The 21,166-nt window shown below is 37.5% G+C and overlaps 1 protein-coding gene and 2 pseudogenes across 2 annotated transcripts; 1 reads left to right on the plus strand and 2 right to left on the minus strand.

Annotated features, from left to right (window-relative positions):
- Positions 1-4,937: 4,937 nt before the first annotated feature.
- Positions 4,938-6,018, minus strand: LOC137716834 (ethylene-responsive transcription factor ERF019 pseudogene; annotated as a pseudogene).
- A 9,614-nt stretch (positions 6,019-15,632) lies between these two features.
- On the plus strand, positions 15,633-16,160 carry LOC148694601 (peroxisome biogenesis protein 12 pseudogene; annotated as a pseudogene). The gene is made up of 3 exons (XR_015965622.1): positions 15,633-15,829; positions 15,975-16,079; positions 16,153-16,160. The product of XR_015965622.1 is annotated as a peroxisome biogenesis protein 12 pseudogene (transcript).
- Positions 16,161-17,704: 1,544 nt separating this feature from the next.
- On the minus strand, positions 17,705-18,529 carry LOC137716839 (ethylene-responsive transcription factor ERF019). Its single transcript, XM_068456207.2, has one exon. The coding sequence runs from the start codon at positions 18,412-18,414 to the stop codon at positions 17,875-17,877; it is 540 nt and encodes a 179-aa protein (XP_068312308.1). The 5' UTR covers positions 18,415-18,529; the 3' UTR covers positions 17,705-17,874.
- Positions 18,530-21,166: the final 2,637 nt, after the last annotated feature.

Consider the following 21,166-nt stretch of genomic DNA (forward strand, 5'->3'; position numbering starts at 1 on the left):
TATAATTAATTTTCAAAAAGTTGATGGGTTAGCCTAAACAACATATTTTCTAGTATGTTTCGAGAAAATCTTATGCATCAGAATTTTCAATTGTTAAATTTTTATTTAACAATTTAATAACTAAGATTTACTCGCTGGAAATTCTGGTGAAATGACTTTTTAGTATGTTGTCGATATATGATTAATTTTCAAATCTCAATTGCTGAAATAATCACTGTTTAGTATGTTATCGATATATGATCACTATATCGTCAATCTTTTATTTCTATTTTATTGATATTTGATCATTATGTCTTTGATATTTAATTTTTGATAATTTTAGCAATTAGGAATTGAAATTAAAGATCATTTCAGTCAAAAGTCCTCAGTTAAAAGAACATATAGGGTACGTTGTTTTGGAGGAGGATTCTCTACCCTCCTAATCTCTCTACCTTTCCATGTCCTTCTATTTGAATGGTCACAGTTAAGCCACGTCAATATCTTATATTGATTTTTTTGTAGAGATAATAAGATAAAAAGCAATGTGTGAGAGGAGGGGATGGAAGGGGATGAGAATAGGAGGGTAGAGAATCCTCCTCCTGTTGTTTTGGTACACTTGAGTTATCGAGTTTCGTGAAACACAACGTTGAACTTCAAAATTTGTTTGGTTCTTGTTAGAGTTTCTGGTTTCCACATTTAGGTATTTGCCATTTTAATCCTTGACCAATTTGTTGGTCCAACTATCCTCTTAAGTACATTCCAGCGACAATCATTCCATCTTTGTTCGTTGATTTTTACTTTTTGTGCTTGAGATATGAGGAAATGGGAGATGAAGAATGGCACCAAGAGAGGACGAAAAAAAAAGAAAAATGAAAGAAAATAAAATCTTAAAAGTGTACACAACTTAAAATAAATTTTAATTTTGAATGCTTTCATCGATTAAATAGTTATCAAACTGCCCTTGAATATATATCCTAGAAAGTTTGAGTGTCTCTGGACATTATCCGTCTTTTTTGAAACCCTTTTTGGAACCCTTTTTTTTGAACTACTAGTTTACAATTATGACAGAGTTTGGTCCTACAAGTAAACAGATCGCATCGTAACTATTTAACATTCCAAGTTCAGACTTGACGAGGTAAACCTACTTTTATCAATTTTAGCATTCTTAATTTTTATTTTCTCTGAATGTCGTGCAGATTACCGTGGATGTTGATGGGGATCCACGAGCTGCCTATTTCAGACAAGCAAAAACGGCTTATATATAAGGGTGGCTCTCTTGAAACTCCTACTTGTATGGTGGTGACTGATGCCGTTTTGTTTTCAATTTTTAAGTTTTGGTTCGGCTCAGAAGAAAAACTCTTCAAAATTTGGCACTTGCTTTCTTCCTTGATTATTTCGAAAAAGATTTTGTGACAAAGTCTGGCGAAGTTCAAACTCAAAAAATAAGCGGGTAAGTTGGTTTCATTTGACTAATTCTTTGAAATTTCAATTTTGGTTTCCCTTGGGTCATGATTGTAAGTATGTAAGAACAGATTCCATGAGTGTAAAACGTCTTCAGCTGAATTACCCCTTTCGTGTACATACATAAAATGCATGGAGATGATTGTAAACCAAACCGTATAAGACCAACATAAAATGGAACACAGTGCAAACAAGTACTTCTAAGCTTAAAGGGAATCAGCAGATCCTCCGAAATTGGCAACGGGATGTTGAAGGAAATCAACAGATCGAGAAACAATCTTGAAGCTAAGTTGCGGCCAAACATTGATCCAAACATGCGCTTCTTCTTATCAAGTATGAAATTTGTTTCAGAATTTTCATTTTTGAGTGATGATTAGTTCATCTGGGCATCTTTACTATCTTATGAATGATGCTTAAGTTATTTCTAAAGAAAAAAATTTGTACTTTTAACCCAAAAAGAGGAAAGAAACAATTATTTTCACTTTGTGGAGAGAAACTCGGTTGAAACTAATATATTGTTTCAATGGCACCACCGATAGTATAAATGATTTCCATGTTAGTATATCACCTTTTCGTTAATATTTGTCACTTGGTGTCACTGGTTGCACAAAGAATCACACTATTTTCTGGGGTTTCTGTTGGATTTCAAATATATGCTCAATTTGCAGCACTAAAATGTGGTTTAGAAATTCACCATAAAATTTATTGAAGTGTTAATTGGGTTCCAAATCATCAATAGGACACTTGCCTCTTTCCATAGAGGATCGTTGAATTCAACAAAGTATCTGAAACATGACTTGTTCATTATTTGTCTGGTGGTACTACATTTTGAGACAAAGGGGAGTAGTATTAGTAGAAGTCTTAAGATCGGCAAGTGGCAACATTATTTCCATGGGTGAGCACGACACTGTAGTGTCTGCCGCTAGTTCTGTGGGCAGCGATGCTGCTTCTGTTGGCTGGGCTGGCAGTGCAGCCACTGCGAGCTCGGCTAATAGTGGCAATGGAAGATCAGTGGTAGCAGCAGCCATGGTCCAAACCTACTCGTCATGCAGTGTCTCCCTTTGAAGAGGAAGGTTGGAAGATGCCGAAGAGTAATACATCTCAGACTCGGGAAAAGTAACATCCATTGTAGTATACATCTGACATGAATGAGGGTGGTAGCAACGATACCCTTTCTGATGTAATCCATACCCCATGAAAACACACCGGAGAACACATGGGTCAAGTTTTGTCCGTTGATTTTTATGTAGATGAACAAAGGCAACACATCCAAAAACTCGCGATGGGAGCACCAAAACGGACGGTAGAGGCACGAATGTAGCAAAAACTTGCAAAGGTGTAAGAAAATTCAATACTTTGGATGACATACGATTGATAAGGTAAGTAGCAGTCTGAAGAGCAACATCCCAAGAGGAGCGGGGAACATCTGCCCCAATCAATAGTGATCGAGCTGTTTCTAATAGATGGCGATTTTTGCGCTCAGCCACCCCATTCTGTTGAGGAGTCTGAGGACAAGTAGTCTTGTGGAGGATTCCGTGATTAGTTAAATAATGTGTAAAATCATTATTAACATATTCACCACCATTATCAGAACGCAAAATCCGGATTTTAGTATAAAACTGTGTCTGAACCATGGTGTGGAATGTCTTAAATGCCAGCAACACATCACTTTTATGCTTAAAAAGGTATAACCATGGCATCCGTGTGCAATCATCTATGAACGTTACAAACCACCTAATACCAGATGAAGTAGTAATCGGAGATGGTCCCCAAGCATCCAAATGAACAAGACTAAAAGGAATATCACTTTTATTAAAATTCAACGGATAAGAGACACAGTGACTCTTGGCAAGTACATAAGTGTCACATTTAAAACTTGAAATCGAACAACCAACAAATAAATCCAGAAACATATGTTGTAAATAACTTAAAGACGTATGACCCAAACGGTGATGCCATAACCATATCTGACGCCGTTTGTGATCAATGGCTTTTTGGACGAGATTGACTCGTCCTATACTGACATCGTCCACAAAATAGAGATCCCCCCTCTTAGTACCACGACCAATTATCTCCTTCGTGAGAATATCCTGAATAAGACAAAACTTCGGATACAATAGTACACAACAATTCAATTGCTCAGTAGCTTGGCCAGGAGACATTAATTTATGCTTTAGTGAAGGTACAAGTAGTGTATGTTGCAATGAGAAGGTAGGCGTGAGACGTACAATGCCAGCACCAGTTACCGATGAGGTAACACCATTTGCATTAGTAATATTTCGTCGAAGTGGAACAGTATCACAAGATAAATCAGTGGGGTCATAGGTCATATGATCTGTGGCACTGGAGTCAATAATCCAATCGGACTAAGTATCACAATTATTCATATTAAAAGCATAACCATAGTTACCTGAGGACTCCGGAGGCATGTCGGAAGAACTCGAAACAGGAGGATTCATGGTAGGGTCAGTTAGAGTAGTAGTGTTTAGGGTTGTAGTGTTTAGTATAGGGTTAGGATCGGTTAGGATGAAATTGTTTCCACCGTGGAATGGTGGTAGGTTCTTCATGGGAGGGCTGAGTTTGCTTGAGGGAACGGTCATACAAAAAGAAAAGTAACAGTTTAAATATCCTAACCCCACTCTAACTAACACCGAGACCTTTTGTGATAAAACCTCACACCTGACGAATTGTGCAGGTGGTAATTACCAAGTTGGAGACAATATCTGTGTCGTTGGAAATGGGCCGTATGGCTCGTCTTTCTGATATTTCTATAATTGATGGGGATCCACGAGCTGCCTATTTCAGACAAGCAAAGAACGGCCTATATATAAGGGTTGCTATCTTGAAACTCCTACTTGTATAGTGGCTGATGCCGTTTTGTTTTCAATTTTGAAGTTTCGGTTCGACTCAGAAGAAAAAATCTTCAAATTTTGGCACTTGATTTCTTCCTTGATTATTTTGGACAAGATTTTGTTACAAAGTCTGGCGGAGTTCAAACTCAAAAACAAGCGGGTAAGTTGGTTTCATTTGACTAATTCTTTGAAATTTCAATTTTAGTTTCCCTTGGGTCATGATTGTAAGTATGTAAGAACAGATTCCATGAGTGTAAAACGTCTTCAGCTGAATTACCCCTTTTGTGTACATAAATAAAATGCATGGAGATGATTGTAAATCAAATCGTATAAGACCAACATAAAATGGAACACAATGCAAACAAGTACTTCTAAGCTTGAAGGGAATCAGCAGATCCTTCGAAATTGGTAGCGAGATGTTGAAGGAAATCGGCAGATCGAGAAACAATCTTGAAGCTATGTTCCGGCCAAACATCGATCCAAACATGCGCTTCTTCTTATCAAGTATGGCATTTGTTTCAGAATTTTCATTTTTGAGTGATGATTAGTTCATCTGGGCATCTTTGTACTATCTTCTGAATGATGCTTAGTTCACATCTGTTTTACATAAAAGTTTACCAAACATTATAATACTGCTTTTTTTTTTTTTTTTTCAAAAGCACTTTTACAAAAAAGTTTACCAAACACTCTGCTGCTTTATTTCACAGCTGCTTATTCTCACAGCACAGCAAGAGCAGCTTTTTTTCAAAGCACAGCAATACCAAACCAGCCCTTAGTCTTACGATGAGTGTGATACAGTGCTACATATATATTCTACCAAATCTACCCACAAACACGTGCAAAGTTCTAGTTAATAACTTTATGCTCGCATTGCTAAAACTTCCATGGACCAAAATCATAGTTACAAGCGGTGATGGGTTGCTTTGATGGTTAAGATCTTTCTATGCCACCATACCGCGTCCCGAATTTAAATTTGTCTAGTAAACTAATACAAAATATCATTTGTAATAAAAAATAAAAAACCGTATAACTTTGACTGACGACACTTAATAATTAGATTTAGAGATCATAATCTTCAACGGAAATGCTAAAGCACCCCTGATGATCACCGCCATTGCCAAACCCATGTCCTCCTCCCCAGCTGCTCATAGAAGTAGAAGTAGGAGTAGGAGTCGAAGTCGAAGTCTCTCCAACATAACCATTTTCCCAAAACTCAGCCGTCTCAACCGCATTGCTTCCAGTTCCAGCTGGCTGCGGCGGCGGGGACTTGTTGGCAATCAGCTGAGCATCCACTGCCATGCCAGCATCCGAAGCTGCCTTCTGCACCGACCTGGGCGACATATCATCCCTCACACAAGACGGTAACATCAACGGGAAGTTAAGGCCTTCCAACGTGGAAGGTCGACGCAAGCAATAATACCCAACGTCTCGAGCCACCGCTGCCGCCTCTGCGGTGGAGAAGGTACCTAACCAAAGCCGGTCTCGGGTCCCCGGAACTCGGATTTCGGACACCCACTTGCCCCATTTTCGTTGGCGCACCCCCTTGAGTTTTCTGTTTGATGTGCTGCATGGAGTACTCCCGCTTTCTTCCGAACTGTAACTCATGATGATGATGATATATATGTGTAAAACTCTATATATATATATATATGTATAATATGAACTTTCTCTTCTGAGTTCTGACTTGTCTGCGTAAGTAGCTAGTAAGGAAGATGTGGGAAAACGTTCCGACTGAATCTGTGAATGAAAAAGGCAAATGGAAGTGTTTATATAGGTTGAACAACTACGAGAGTCAAGAGGTGCAATAATTAATTAGTTGGGTAGCAGTAGCATATCATGTGCGAGGGAGGGGAAGGTCAAAATATTCAAAGGTCAAAGTATAAGAGGGGTTTTCAACAATACCAGAAACTAGAAGCGGTATGGACGGTGAGAGACACCGAGGCAAGATACGGATATACGTCAACTGGATTCAGTGTAATGATAGGGATATATATTGAATGGATTCGTAATACATAATAATACATTGTTAGGTTTCCATATCATGAATAAAATTGAGATTTAATTATAAAATTAATATTAGAGAAAGTTAACTTAATTATTTTTTATGATGTTAGATTTATACTCTTAATACTTCCATCACGTATAATAAATTTTCAAATTTAATACGCGGATAACACAATTGAGTGATGTGAAATACGTATGATCATTGGACTTCACGTGATAATAACCTACTTGATATCATAAGTAATTTTAATTGTTTATAAATAATTAAACTATTTCTTAACGACTCGTAACTCTTCATTATTAGACTAAAACAGTAAAGATAAACACGTTTTATGTCAATTGGGCTACTAAAGTCTAAAACAGAGTATATAGAAGGTATTTTATTTCCTACAGAAAAACACACGTGGTTAATTAAGGTGAGCATGAAAGCCAAGTTTTGAGAGAAATTTCATTATGTTCCAAACACGGGTGGTACACTATATGTTATTATATAAGTGGCGGAATGTTTTATTTTTAAGTTGTTAATTTTTTAATACAAATATCTCATCACTTGTATAGTGACCTACAGTGTACCATCCCGTATTCTGAGCACACTAAAAAATCTCGCATGGCTGAGATTTAGGATTAGAAATACATGTCGGGAATGAGTAATCGACTTTGGGGCAGTTTAATAAAAATACTACTTTCACTATATATTTATGTTATCTTTATAATAGAGATAGGACTCTTCTTTAAGTATTGCTTAATGTGCTTTTTTCTACACATTATTTTGCTTGCAAAATTGATCAACAAATTTGATTTACCTAATGTTACTCCTATTAAAGAAATAATGCAAATAATCGTACAAACATGTGTTAAATATAGCATTACTTGTAGTTTAAGTACGAGAGGAAGTCATGTCAGAAATTATCTTGGAATCTTTGAGAATTTGGTTTGACGAGGGGTTGGCGTGCGAGGTTGGCATTCGATGCATATTACCTCAACCAGTTTATCACGGCGGTGTTTTAAATTTAACTAAAGGACCAAGTCCAAGCAAAATCCTTTGCCGGTTCAAAACATGAAAATATAAGGTTTGGTCGGTAAGTGGAATCCAAAAATTACCCAAATTGCACAATCTTGTTTGCATGTGCTAACCCATGAAACGCACAACGTTGAAATTCAAATATGTTTTGCTCGTAGCTGGTTTCCCTCTCCTACAAACGCACTCATTCCAAATTAGATCCCTCCAATGTTGTGCGATCCCCTTGACCAAATTGATGCTTCTCTACTATATATATCAATTTTATAAACCATGTTTTAAATCCACATGTTGTCCTTAAAAGGAAATTTTATTGAAGTTGTCACGTGCACATCATGTTATTTGCTTTTGGTTGCGTAATACTAGTAGGAAATATTTTTCAGTGTACTGAAAATACGATTCGATACACCAAAGGTGTGTAGTCAATTTGGATATCAGAGGATTTTAATAGACTTTTTTAAGTGACAGATATCAAAAGGATTTTAATAGATTCTACAATTCCATATGAATTTTGACAGATTATTATGGATTTCTATTATAGATTTCTATGAATTTGTAATGATTTCTTTCATGAATTTGTTAGGATTTCTTTTTTTACTCTTACGACATAAATTCTTTTTTCAGTCCCTTTCTCATTTGAATTGTGATTTCTTTACGAAAAATAATTTTAACTAACCAAAACAAATAGTGCTTCTTAAATCAAATGTCTCAAAATTAACCCTTTTTCCTCATCAATTGATTAGTTCATAATGTGTTGCAGTCTAAGTACAACTACCAAAATAAATAGGCTTTGTAAGATGCTTGCACCCTTACACAAACATGATTACACGAAAAAGAACAGAAAGCTTGAATTGGCAATAAGATTCTTAGTAGTAATTTCCAAGAGTTCAATTAACATGGTAAAAAATTAACACATTCTGATAGAACGCATAATCATTACAAGAACTGCTAGTAGCCATTAACACTTCCCATCAAAGCATTACAAGAAATACTATTCCATAGTCCAAAATAAAGGAAATGAAAAAAAATAAGAAAATATTGTACAATTCAAAAATTCAAGTTTGCAACTAGGACGGTGAAGGATGAATATGAAAGGATATCAGGTTGGCAAATTTTATGTTTGGAAGAAAATAAAAAGTGAGACAGAAAGATCGAGTTGCAGAATGGAAAGAGAGAGAGCAAGAGGGTTGAAAAAAATTTCTAGGGGTGAAGGTTGGATTTTGTTATGCTTAAGCAATTTTGGCTGGGTCCATGACATCATGTCAAGAGGGAAAATGTTTGAACAGGTGGAGCTGATTCTCTCCATAAACGGACAAAAACGACCTTTTTAGTGTTTATGTCAACTATTTTTGGGCATTGATTGATACTGGTAAAGGCCTTGCTTTGGCCTTCGTTAACAAACCATGTGAAATTGAATCCTGCATTCATTGAAATACTTGGCATTTAATACAAAGAGTAGATTTTTGTGAATTTGAATTCTGCATTCATTGAAATACTTGGCATTTAATACAAAGAGTAGATTTTTGACTCAAAATTCCATGGAAGACTTCCGTGTGGCTTTTGGGGATTCAAAGAGTTAATGAGTTGGCCTAATCAACATAAAAATGAAATACTTGGCATTTAATACAAAGAGTAGATTTTTGACTCAAAATTCCATGGAAGACTTCCGTGTGGCTTTTGGGGATTCAAAGAGTTAATGAGTTGGCCTAATCAACATATTTTTTAGTATGTTCGGAGAAAATTTTATGACCAAAATTTCGTTGGAAATTATGATGAAATGACTTTTTGATATGTTGTCAATATATGATTAATTTTCAAAGAGTTAATGGGTTAGCCTAATCAACATATTTTCTAATATGTTTCGAGAAAATCTTATGCATCGAAATTTTCGATTGTTAAATTTTTATTTAACAATTTAATAACGAAGATTTACTCGCGGGAAATTTTGGTGAAATGACTTTTTAGTATATTATCGATATATGATTAATTTTCAAATCTCAATTGCTGAAATAATCACTGGAAGTGAAATGACATTAGAAAGAGAAAAGAACAAACGTACCCCAGTTCTTCTTGCTACCTAGAATTCCATGCAGAAAAACAGCCGTTGGAGGTTCAGGTAACGACCTGTCCACAACCACAGCCGGACTCCATTTTACCTGCAAACTATGACTATTCGGATACGTGATTATGCAAAAACAATAAACATAAACTATGCGGCAACTCCTCGTGATTTCTCATCTTACTGACTAGCGCATTTGAGATTGCTCCTCAATTTAGTTTGTTAAATTTTAACATAGGTAGTGGGGCAGAACAAAAGTACGCAATTTTTATATAAATGGGTTAGAATCTGAACAACAATTGCATCAAGTTCTCAATCAACTCACTATATATGTCACCGTATCAGGAGATTAAGGAATACAAAGCCTTACGTGTGCTCCTTGAACAAGATCAAATGCCTGCCAAATAAAAACAAAACAAAAAAAATGTTATTAAGTAGCCTGAAACTTCATAACATAATCTACATTCCAAAGAAGACAAACATTTACAATTTGTTTTAAGTCACTGTGGAAAAGTAGTTTTATATGGGCTTTTTAGCCAAAATGGTACTTGAGATTTGCATAACTCCTTACTTTGGTCCCTGAAATTTCAAATCAATAGAAATGGTCCCTGAGATTGTCCACCATCCATCGTTTTGGTCATTCCATTAAAAACTCCGTTAAGTGTTTCGGAGCTCTTGGCCGGAAGTTTGGGCAATTTTCAAAGTTTCGTAACTCAATCGTTTCTTAGCCAAATTCGACCCATAATATATCAAAATGAAGATAGGAAAGTGGAGAATAAGATTATATCATTTGGAAGTCTAATGGTTGCCGGATATGGTTGGAAAATAGCCCCAATGTTGACCGGTCCGAGGGAAAACTGGAAAACTCGCCGGAAACTGGGCAAACTTTAAACGTTCATAACTTCTTCAATACTCAACGAAATTAAGTGATTCAAAAATGAAAATCATACTTCTCGATGAGTCGAAGAGAATGGTATGTTTTTCAGTGGCTAACTCGCCATGTTTTGACCGAAAAATGGCTCGAAAGTGGCTAACTTGAGACCAAGACAACCATTTTCGAGTTGTTTTCCGGAAAAACCATGGAGAGTTAGCTGTTGAAAAAGGTACCATCGTCTCTTCTAGAAGTGTGATTTTCATTTTTGAATCACTTGATTTCGTTTAGTATTGAAGAAGTTATGAACGTTTAAAGTTTGCTAGTTTCCGGCGAGTTTTCCAATTTTCCCTCGGACCAACCAACTTTGAGGCTATTTTCCGATAATCTCTAGTAACCATTGGGCTTTCAAATAGGTATAATTTTATTTTACACTTTCCTATCTTCATTTTGATATATTATGGGTCGAATTTGGTTAAGAAATGATTGAGTTACGAAGCTTTGAAAATTGCTGGACACTTAACGAAGTTTTTAACAGAATGACCAAAATGATGGATGGTGGACAATCTCAAGGACCACTTCTATTGATTTGAAATCTCAGGGATCAAAGTAAGAAGTTATGCAAACATCAGGGACCATTTTGGGTAAAAAACTTTTAGATACCAGGATGTCGGAAGGCTTGGAAAAATCACCACTTCGTGCAATCTTCGCATCAACTAATGTCATACGAACACTGGAATTCTTATCAGACTTGCCCAAGTGACCAACTGCTAATTGATTCTATATCAAGAAGAGGAAAAGAGGAAGGAAAAAAAAGTGATCGTCAAACAGAATTTTGGTCTCAAAAACAGAGAATACTAAACTACTACAAATTTGAAACTTAAACCACAGCAGGCCCACATCAAAATTAGTAAAAAATGATCATTTATAAATGATAGTTTCCTTGAATGTAATCCAAATTCCTTCATTTATAAATGATAGTTTTCTTGAATGTAATCCAAATTCCTTGATTAAACCCACATAAAATATAACAAATTTGAACAAATAAATCTAAAAAAAAAAAAAAAAAAAAAAAGGTGCAACACTTGGAACTTCACAACCAATCAAGGCTAAGGCATTGGGGCTCGTCCGATCACTGTAGCTGAGCCTACCATGCATGAAGGTAGAAAGAAGAGATCTTCCCCGCCTGCTTAGGAGATACCGGCTGAGAAAAAGCTAAAGACTTATTCCACTGCTCGTGAAGGTTCGCCGGCTGCCCCCAAGCTTGTGATTGACTTGACTTCCTCCAAGGGCGAGAAAGAAGAGGCTGCTAGATCTATGCCAGTGATGCCTTCCATTTATTGCTGACAGGAATGCTTAACATAGAAGTTTTGGCGTACCCCCAGTGCTCGAAATTTGTGCCAAAACGTCTATCGGGGGCTAAGTCTGCTTCACCTTCATAATTGTTACCATGAAGAGCGATAAGGTGGACTCTACTGCCAAAGTGGCGCCAAAACCCTCTCCCCTTGCTGCTGGGTCTGATTCGCCTGCTGAAAAGAAGGAGACTGCTTGTCCAGGTAGTTGTGAGAAGTCTACCAAGTTTGTTTTTGGGGAAGTTGCTAAGACTTGTGCGCTCTTGAGACCAGATAAGCTCGAGCACATGGATGTGTATTCCAAGTTTGTTGATGGTGTCAAAAGGGTTGTTGACCCAAGTTCCTTTGTGAAGTATACGACCGAGTATGGGAAGATTGCTCTGCTGGCTATGATGCAGAAAACGACGATTCTAGCAACTGAGTCTATGCTCCTTAATCAAGAAGATACCAAGGTTGCCAATGAGGTGGCAAGGAATGTGACATCCCACATCGCCCAGGGGAGTGATCCTTATATGTATATTCCCATCTCTACCTAGCACGAGGCCTTTTGGGAGCTCACTGGCTTCGGGTTCCATGGGAACTCCGAAGTTAAGCGAGAAGGGGGCTAGAGCAATCCCATGATGGGTGACCCATCGGGAAGTTCTCTTGTGAGTTCCCAAAATCAAAACTGTGAGAGCGTGGTCGGGGCCCAAAACGGACAATATCGTGCTACGGTGGTGGAGCGGGCCAGGGAAGTGATCCGCCCCAGGTCGGGATGTGACAAGGAATGTGGCAGCCGAAGCTTACTCCTCGGTTGAGAAAGTCAAAAGGTTGGAATCTGAGCTTGCCACTTTGAAGGGGTCTAATATATTTGCCCCTACTTCTCTATAACTTGAGACTACTCGCCAGAAGATCATGGATTTGAATACTAGGCTTGATACGATTCAAGTTAAGTATGAAAGTTCAGAGAAAGAGATCGGGTGTTACATACCTCAGATTCAAGACCTTGAGCGTGTTGTCTCTAAGCTCCGCTCTGCTGCTTACGCAAAGGATGAAGAATTGATCGCTGCTTATAACCAAGTGATCCACTTTAAAAAGGTCGTTGATAGGCTTGAACCTCAAGTGTTGGAGCTCCAGGGTGCTTCAAAGAACAATGACAGTCTGAAGAAGGAAGTGGAAGAACTACGCACGTGCTGGTCTGCTCGAGGAGAATGAGCAGTTGAAGGGTTTGAGGTTTCGCTTACTCATAGTCAAGTTGATTTCTACAAGCTGGGTTATGTAGACTGACACGCCCCGACCCCGATATTCCCCGAATACCAGGATAGGCACGTGTTAGCCGACACCCGAGGGTGACGAAAGCCATTTATTGAGTGCAAATGCTGAAAATAAGGGATAAATAAGACTTATAAATATAAAAGAATAATGAATATGCAATTAAGGAACGTGTTCAGAGCGCACATCTAATCTAGAACACTAAAAGAAATAATATAAAATTTTAATGGGTCCTACGTTGAGAGGATTGGAAGATGCCAATGCGGAAGTGCCTTGACGTCGAGATTGTACGCCTCGATTCTAAGTCCTGAAGGGGACACAAAACAAACATGAGTGGACCAAGTTGATATATATATATATATATATATATATATATAATAAAACAGTTATCAACATACTAACCCTCAGGTTTGATGAAAACACATATATCATGATAAACATAGGTTTTTTGAAACCTAGCATGTTGTGCAATGTCTCAAATCATAACTTGTATATATAATAATCACTAGTGAATGTCCGATAACCCCCAGGCCTGCCCTATGCCGGCTCCCCATCTCTGAGCAGACAATCAGAGGAAAATACACTCCAGGCCCCATGCCAGCTCCCCGTTCCTGTGCTAAATAGCCAGAGGAAACACACTTCAGGCCCTATGCCAACACTAAACCGTCGCCCGGGACGGACCGGATCTATCCCTACGTCCCGTAGCGGAAAGAACCACTAAGTAAGTACAAAACCAGTGAACATACATATATTGAAAAGCAACTTCATAGTATAAAGTCATCCATCATCTATACTATAAAGAAGTGTTCTAAACATGTTCTAAATATCATATCGTCATCCATTGGATATTCTATAAGAATATAGGTTATAGGAAAAATAGTAATAATTCAAACTAGCCTCAATAAGCATGTTATCTCATAAAACATTTCATAAAACATAGTCATCAAATCATGCTTTTCATGTATGCATTTCTACTATCAAAACATGCATTTTTAGAAGGGGTCCACTCACAGATACTTAGCCACCAAAGAGCCACGCAACCAGCGGAGACAGAACGCCACAATAAATTGCCCCTAAGCACATAAAGGATACATTTAGTCAAACTCTACTCAAACGAATTAATTTGGGAAAACAGGCATCAGAAATGGGTACAGGACGTCGAAATTAGCCTAGGAGGGGTCTCGGACGAAAACCCAAAAAGTCAACATTGATGGGTCAAAGTCAAGGTCAACGCTGACCGTTGACCAGGTCAACGGTCAGACCGGGTCAAAGTCAACGGATATGGGTCAAAGGTTTTGGATTGGACCGGGTTGGGCCTAAAGGGTTTGGGTCTAATGGGTTTGAGGGTTTAAATAAATGGGTTTAGGGTTTACGGGCCGAAGGCCTTTAATTTAAATAGGAATAAAAATAAAACAAAACTAAAAAGAAATGGGCTTCGGCTTAGTGATCCGGCCCAAAGGCCTGGGTTTGGATTTCAAACTTGGGCTTCGGTAATTGGGTTGGATTTAAAAGGATAACGGGCCTAAGGCCCTAGGTTTGGCATGGCCCAAAGGGCCTGGTTCAAAAGGATCTGGGCTTGAAAGCCCGGTTTGAGTTCAGAACATGGGCCGCCGAACCCAATTGAAAGAGAAGGCCGGAATTCAGCCAGAAAGTTCTTTAACTTTAAACGTTCATAACTTTGTCAAAACTGAATGAAATCAAGTGATTCAAAAACGAAAGTTGTAGTTCTCGAAGAGACGAAGAGAATGCAACCTCACACGACATCCAACTCGCCGTGGTTTGGCTGGAAAATGCCTCGAAAGCCTCAGAGGTCGTCGGAAACTGGGTAAGATTCAAATGGATATAACTTCTTCAATACTCCATGAAATTGGGTGAAACAAAAAGGAAAGTTGTAGTACTCGGCAAGACGAAGAGATTGATACCTTGCACACTGGCAAAATCACCGTGGTTTGGCAAGAAATTGCCTCGAAAGGGCCGGTGCTCGCCTGAAAATTGGGGAAAGCTCCTTGAGTTGTTTTCACATCCAAACCTTCACCAAAGACCATACTTTAACAACCACTAAACCTTCTAGACTACGTGGAAGGAAGATGGAAGGGTGCTTTTGACTTACCTCGTCGGAAATCACGTGCACCGTGACTGTGCACAGTGATAAGAAGAGAGATCGCAAGGTGGTGAGGGAGAGAATGATGAAGGTCAGATGATGAAGATGATGGTGAAGTTCTCCTGTTGGCTGTGCATGTGTATGTATGGGTGCGCGTGTGTTCTGGTCGGAGAGAAAAGCATTGAGAGGGAGAGATAGAAATGAGACAGAGAGAGAGCTCGAGGAGAATGAGAGAAGAGAGAGAGGCGAAAGGCTCGGGGGACAAAATCAGGGGTGGGCCTTTGGGCACACCATTTAAGATCCAAAAACTATTTTTAAAAGGAAAGTATCCTTCAAACTTAATGAAAATAAAAAAAATACTTCTTTTGTTTCGTAAATTTCGGGACGGATTGTTACATAAACTATCTCTTTGGGTGGCTGTCTAACTTTGAGTTTTCTAATAAAAACTTTGAGACCTTCTCCATTTCTACGGGCGGGTTTTGCTCATGAGTTGCGCACGACCCGCATTTGACAGTGTTTCTACACACACGATATCTATATATTATCAATACGATGAGAAAGAAAAAGGGTCTCTTTGTTTGGACTTTACCATATTTGGGCCCAATTTTTTCCCAAAGAGAGAAAAATGGATAAATTGATAATTGTATGGCATTGGCATGCTTTTGGTGGAAATTTGTACTTCAAACTATCAAAATTCCAGGGGGAAGGCATAGTTTTTTTTTACCCAGTTCCTTCTCCTCCTCTTCCTCCTCCTCTGCAGCAAAAGAAGATGTTGTTTCAGGTGGGAGGCCAAGGGACTCGCCCCACCTTCTTCGAGATGGAGGCGGCTCAGCAGCTTCCCGCCAGTCTCCGCGCCACCCTCACCTATTCCATCAGCGTAAGTTCATTTCCTTCCTTTCTCTGGAACTCTATTCATTGTTCCTCTCTGGGTTTTGGTGGGATGCTGCAAAAATTCGATCTTTTAATCTTCTGTTTATTAAGTTAAGTTTAAATTAATGTCGAATTAATTTCAACAACAAACCACAGGTGTTAGCTTTACGAAGACCTTCCTCCACAGGGTTCTCGACTACGAGGACGAGTTCTTCTCCTTGCCCATGCTCGTTCTCGAAACTCATAGCTTACGAACTACAGGCACGTTTTTGGAATTCCTACTCTTCTATCGATCAGTGGCTGTTCTCTTCTGTTCTGACGTTACTTTGTTCAGGAATTTGATTTTGTTTTCTGGGTTATGTTTGTTTTCTTCGGCAGATGCTTTGTTTTCCAAATCACTATACGGGTTGAGAAGGAAGGCTGTGAAGATAACCGTGGATGTTGATGGGGATCCACGAGCTGCCTATTTCAGACAAGCAAAGAACGGCCTATATATAAGGGTTGCTCTCTTGAAACTCCTACTTGTATGGTGGCTGATGCCGTTTTGTTTTCAATTTTTAAGTTTTGGTTCGGCTCAGAAGAAAAAATCTTCAAATTTTGGCACTTGATTTCTTCCTTGATTATTTCGGACAAGATTTTGTTACAAAGTCTGGCGGAGTTCAAACTCAAAAAACAAGCGGGTAAGTTGGTTTCATTTGACTAATTCTTTGAAATTTCAATTTTGGTTTCCCTTGGGTCATGATTGTAAGTATGTAAGAACAGATTCCACGAGTGTAAAACGTCTTCAGCTGAATTACCCCTTTTGTGTACATACATAAAATGCATGGAGATGATTGTAAATCAAACCGTATAAGACCAAAATAAAATGGAACACAGTGCAAACAAGTACTTCTAAGCTTGAAGGGAATCAGCAGATCCTCCGAAAATGGCAGCGGGATGTTGAAGGAAATCAGCAGATCGAGAAACAATCTTGAAGCTATGTTCCGGCCAAACATCGATCCAACACATGCACTTCTTCTTATCAAGTATGACATTTGTTTCATTTCATTTTTGAGTGATGATTAGTTCATCTGGGCATCTTTGTACTATCTTCTGAATGATGCTTAAGTTATTTCTAAAGAAAAACATTTGTAGTTTTAACCCAAAAAGAGGAAAGAAACAATTATTTTCACTTTGTGAAGAGAAACTCTGTTGAAACTAATATATTGTTTCAGTGGCACCACCGATAGTATAAATGATTTCCATGTTAGTATATCTCCTTTTCGTTAATAGTGGTCACTTGGTGTCACTGGTTGCACAAAGAATCGCACTATTTTCTGAGGTTTCTGTTGGATTTAAAATATATGCTCAATTTGCAGCACTAAAACATGGTTTAGAAATTCATCATAAAATTTATTTAAGTGTTAATTGGGTTCCAAATCATCAATAGGACACTTGCCTCTTTCCATAGAGGGTCGTTGAATTCAACAAAGTATTTGAAACATGACTTGTTCATTATTTGTACGTTCAAATAATTCAGTTAGTTAAGTGAATTTATACGAAATTATGGATTTGCTTTCCTCTTTTTTTATTATTTGTACATTCAAACAATTCAGCGAATTCATGCGGAAGTCTAGATTTGTTTTCCTCTCTCTCCTTGTAACCAGGTCTCAAATTCAGCTTACGTCTTTTTCAATATTAAAATGATGCAACTCCACTCCTTTTTTGGGAGGTCAAAGTCGTATTGTAAATCATAACCAGTCTGTTTCCATTTCTTGGCATAGCTAGACTTAGTCTTACGGTGAGTGTGATACAGGGCTACATATATATTCCAGCAAATCTACCCACAAACACGTGCATAGTTCTAGTTAATAACTTTATGCTAACATTGCTAAAACTTCCATGGACCAAAATCATAGTTACAAGCGGTGATGGGTTGCTCTGATGGTTAAGATCTTTCTATGCCATCATACCGTGTCCCGAATTTAAATTTGTCTAGTAAACTAGTACAAAATATCATTTGTAATAAAAAATAAAAAACCGTATAACTTTGACTGACGACACTTAATAATTAGATTTAGAGATCATAATCTTCAACGGAAATGCTCAAGCACCCCTGATGATCACCGCCATTGCCAAACCCATGTCCTCCTCCCCAGCTGCTCATAGAAGTAGAAGTAGGAGTCGAAGTCGAAGTCTCTCCAACATAACCATTTTCCCAAAACTCAGTCGTCTCAACCGCATTGCTTCCAGTTCCAGCTGGCTGCGGCGGCGGGGACTTGTTGGCAATCAGCTGAGCATCCACTGCCATGCCAGCATCCGAAGCTGCCTTCTGCACCGACCTGGGCGACATATCATCGCTCACACAAGACGGTAACATCAACGGGAAGTTAAGGCCTTCCAACGTGGAAGGTCGACGCAAGCAATAATACCCAACGTCTCGAGCCACCGCTGCCGCCTCTGCGGTGGAGAAGGTACCTAACCAAAGCCGGTCTCGGGTCCCCGGAACTCGGATTTCGGACACCCACTTGCCCCATTTTCGTTGGCGCACCCCCTTGAGTTTTCTGTTTGATGTGCTGCATGGAGTACTCCCGCTTTCTTCCGAACTGTAACTCATGATGATGATGATGATATATATATATATATGTAAAACTATATTTATGTAAAATATGAACTTTCTCTTCTGAGTTCTGACTCGTCTGCGTAAGTAGCTAGTAAGGAAGATGTGGGAAACGTTCCGACTGAATCTGTGAATGAAAAAGGCAAATGGGAGGAAGTGTTTATATAGGTTGAACAACTATGAAAGTCAGAGGTGCAATAATTAATTAATTGGGTAGCAGTAGCATATCATGTGCGAGGGAGGGGAAGGTCAAAATATTCAAAGGTCAAAGTATAAGAGGGGTTTCCAACAATACCAGAAACTAGAAGCGGTATGGACGGTGAGAGACACCGAGGCAAGATAAGGATATATGTCAACTGGATTCAGTATAAAATTAATACATTGTTAGGTTTCGATATCATGAATAAAATTGAGATTTAATTATAAAATTAATATTAAAAAAAGTTAACTTAATTATTTTTTATGATGTTAGATTTATACTTTTAATATTTTCATCACGTATGATAAATTTTCAAATTTAATACGTGAATAACACAATTAAGTAATGTGAAATATGTATGATTGTTGGACTTCACATGATAATAACTTATTTGATATCATAAGTAATTTTAATTGTTTATAAATAATTAAGGTATTTATTAACGACTCGTAACTCTTCGTTATTAGACTAAAACAGTAAAGATAAACATGTTTTATGTCAATTGGGCTACTAAAGTCTAAAACAGAGTATATAGAAGGTATTTTATTTCCTACAGAAAAACACACGTGATTAATTAAGGTGAGCATGAAAGCCCAGTTTTGAGAGAAAATTCATTATGTCCCGAACACGGGTGGTACATTTTGTATTATTATATAAGTGATGGGATGCTTTATTTTTAAGTTGTTAATTTTTTAATACAAATATGTCACCACTTGTATGGTGACCCACAGTGTAACACCTCATATTCTGAGCACACAAAAAAATCTCGCATGGCTGAGATTTATGATTAGAAATACATGTCAAGAATGAGTAATCGACTTTGGAGGAGTTTAATAAAAATACTACTTTCACTATATATTTATACTATCTTTATAATAGAGATAGGACTCTTCATTAAGTATTGCTTAATGTGCTTTTTTCTACACATTATTTGCAAAATTGAACAAAATTGATATACCTAATGTCACTCCTATTAAAGAAATAATGCAAATAATCGTACAAACATGTATTAAATGTAGCATTACTTGTAGTTTAAGTATGAGAGGAAGTCACGTCAGAAATTATCTTGGAATCTTTGAGAATTTGGTTTGATGAGGGGTTGGCGTGCGAGGTTGGCATTCGATGCATATTACCTCAACCAGTTTACCACGGCGGTGTTTTAAATTTAGCGAAAGGACCAAGTCCACGCAAAATCCTTTGCCGGTTCAAAACAAGAAAATATAAGGTTTGGTCGGTTCAAAACATTCTTGTTTGCATGTGCTAACCCATGAAACGCACAACGTTGAAATTCAAATATGTTTTGCTCGTAGCTGGTTTCCCTCTCCTACAAACGCACTCCTTCCAAATTAGATCCCTCCAATATTGTGCGAATCCCCTTGACCAAATTGATGCTTCTCTACTATATATATATATCAATTTTATAAACCATGTTTTAAATCCACATGTTGTCCTTAAAATGTAGTTTTATTGAAGTTGTCACGTGCACAACATGTTATTTGCTTTTGGTTGCATAATACTAGTAGGAAATATTTTTTTCAGTGTACTGAAAACACGATTCGATACACCAAGGGTGTGTAGTCAATTTGGATTTCAAAGGATTTTAATAGACTTTTTTAAGTGACAGATTTCAAAGGATTTTAATAGATTATACAATTCTATATGAATTTTGACAGATTATTATGGATTTCTATTATAGATTTCTATGAATTTGTAATGATTTCTTTCATGGATTTGTTAGGATTTCTTTTTTTACTCTTATGACATAAATTCTTTTTTCAGTGCACAATCTAAAAAAGACATAAACATATATATATATATATATATATATGTATGTATATATATTGATATGGAAATATAAACCAATCAAATATGTCTTTTTTTTTCCCTTCTCATTTGAATTGTGATTTCTTTATGAAAAATAATTTTAACTAACCAAAACAAGTAGTGCTTCTTAAATCAAATGTCTCAAAGTAACCATTTTTCCTCATCAATTGATTAGTTCATAATGTGTTGTTCAGTCTAAGTACAACTACCAATATAAATAGGCTTTGGAAGATGCTTGCACCCTTACACAAACATGATTACACGAAAAAGAATAGAAAGCTTGAATTGGCAATAAGATTCTTAGTAGTAATTTCCAAGAGTTCAATTAACAAGGTAAAAAATTAACACATTCAGATAGAACGCAAAATCATTACAAGAACTGCTAGTGGCCATTAAAACTTCCCATCAAAGCATTACAAGAAATACTATTCCATAGTCCAAAATAAAGGAAATGAAAAAATAAAAAATATTGTACAATTCAAAAAATTCAAGTTTGCAACTAGGGCGGTGAAGGATGACCGTGAAAGGATATCAGGTTGGCAAATTCTATGTTTGGAAGAAAATGGAGAGTGATAAAGAAAGATCGAGTTGCAGAATGGAAAGAGAGAGAACAAGAGGGTTGAAAAAAAATTCTAGGGTGAAGGTTGGATTTTGTTATGCTTAAGCAATTTTGACTGGGTCCACGACATCATGTCAAGAGGCAAAATGTTTGAACATGTTGAGATG

This window comes from Pyrus communis, chromosome 8, assembly GCF_041283825.1.
Source record: "Pyrus communis isolate YQ-2024b chromosome 8, ASM4128382v1, whole genome shotgun sequence".
NCBI classification, from domain to species: domain Eukaryota; kingdom Viridiplantae; phylum Streptophyta; class Magnoliopsida; order Rosales; family Rosaceae; genus Pyrus; species Pyrus communis.

Bases quoted from the DNA above. Each gene is read 5' to 3' on its own strand.
- LOC137716839 (XM_068456207.2), bottom strand. From the start codon at position 18,414: ATGAGTTACAGTTCGGAAGAAAGCGGGAGTACTCCATGCAGCACATCA.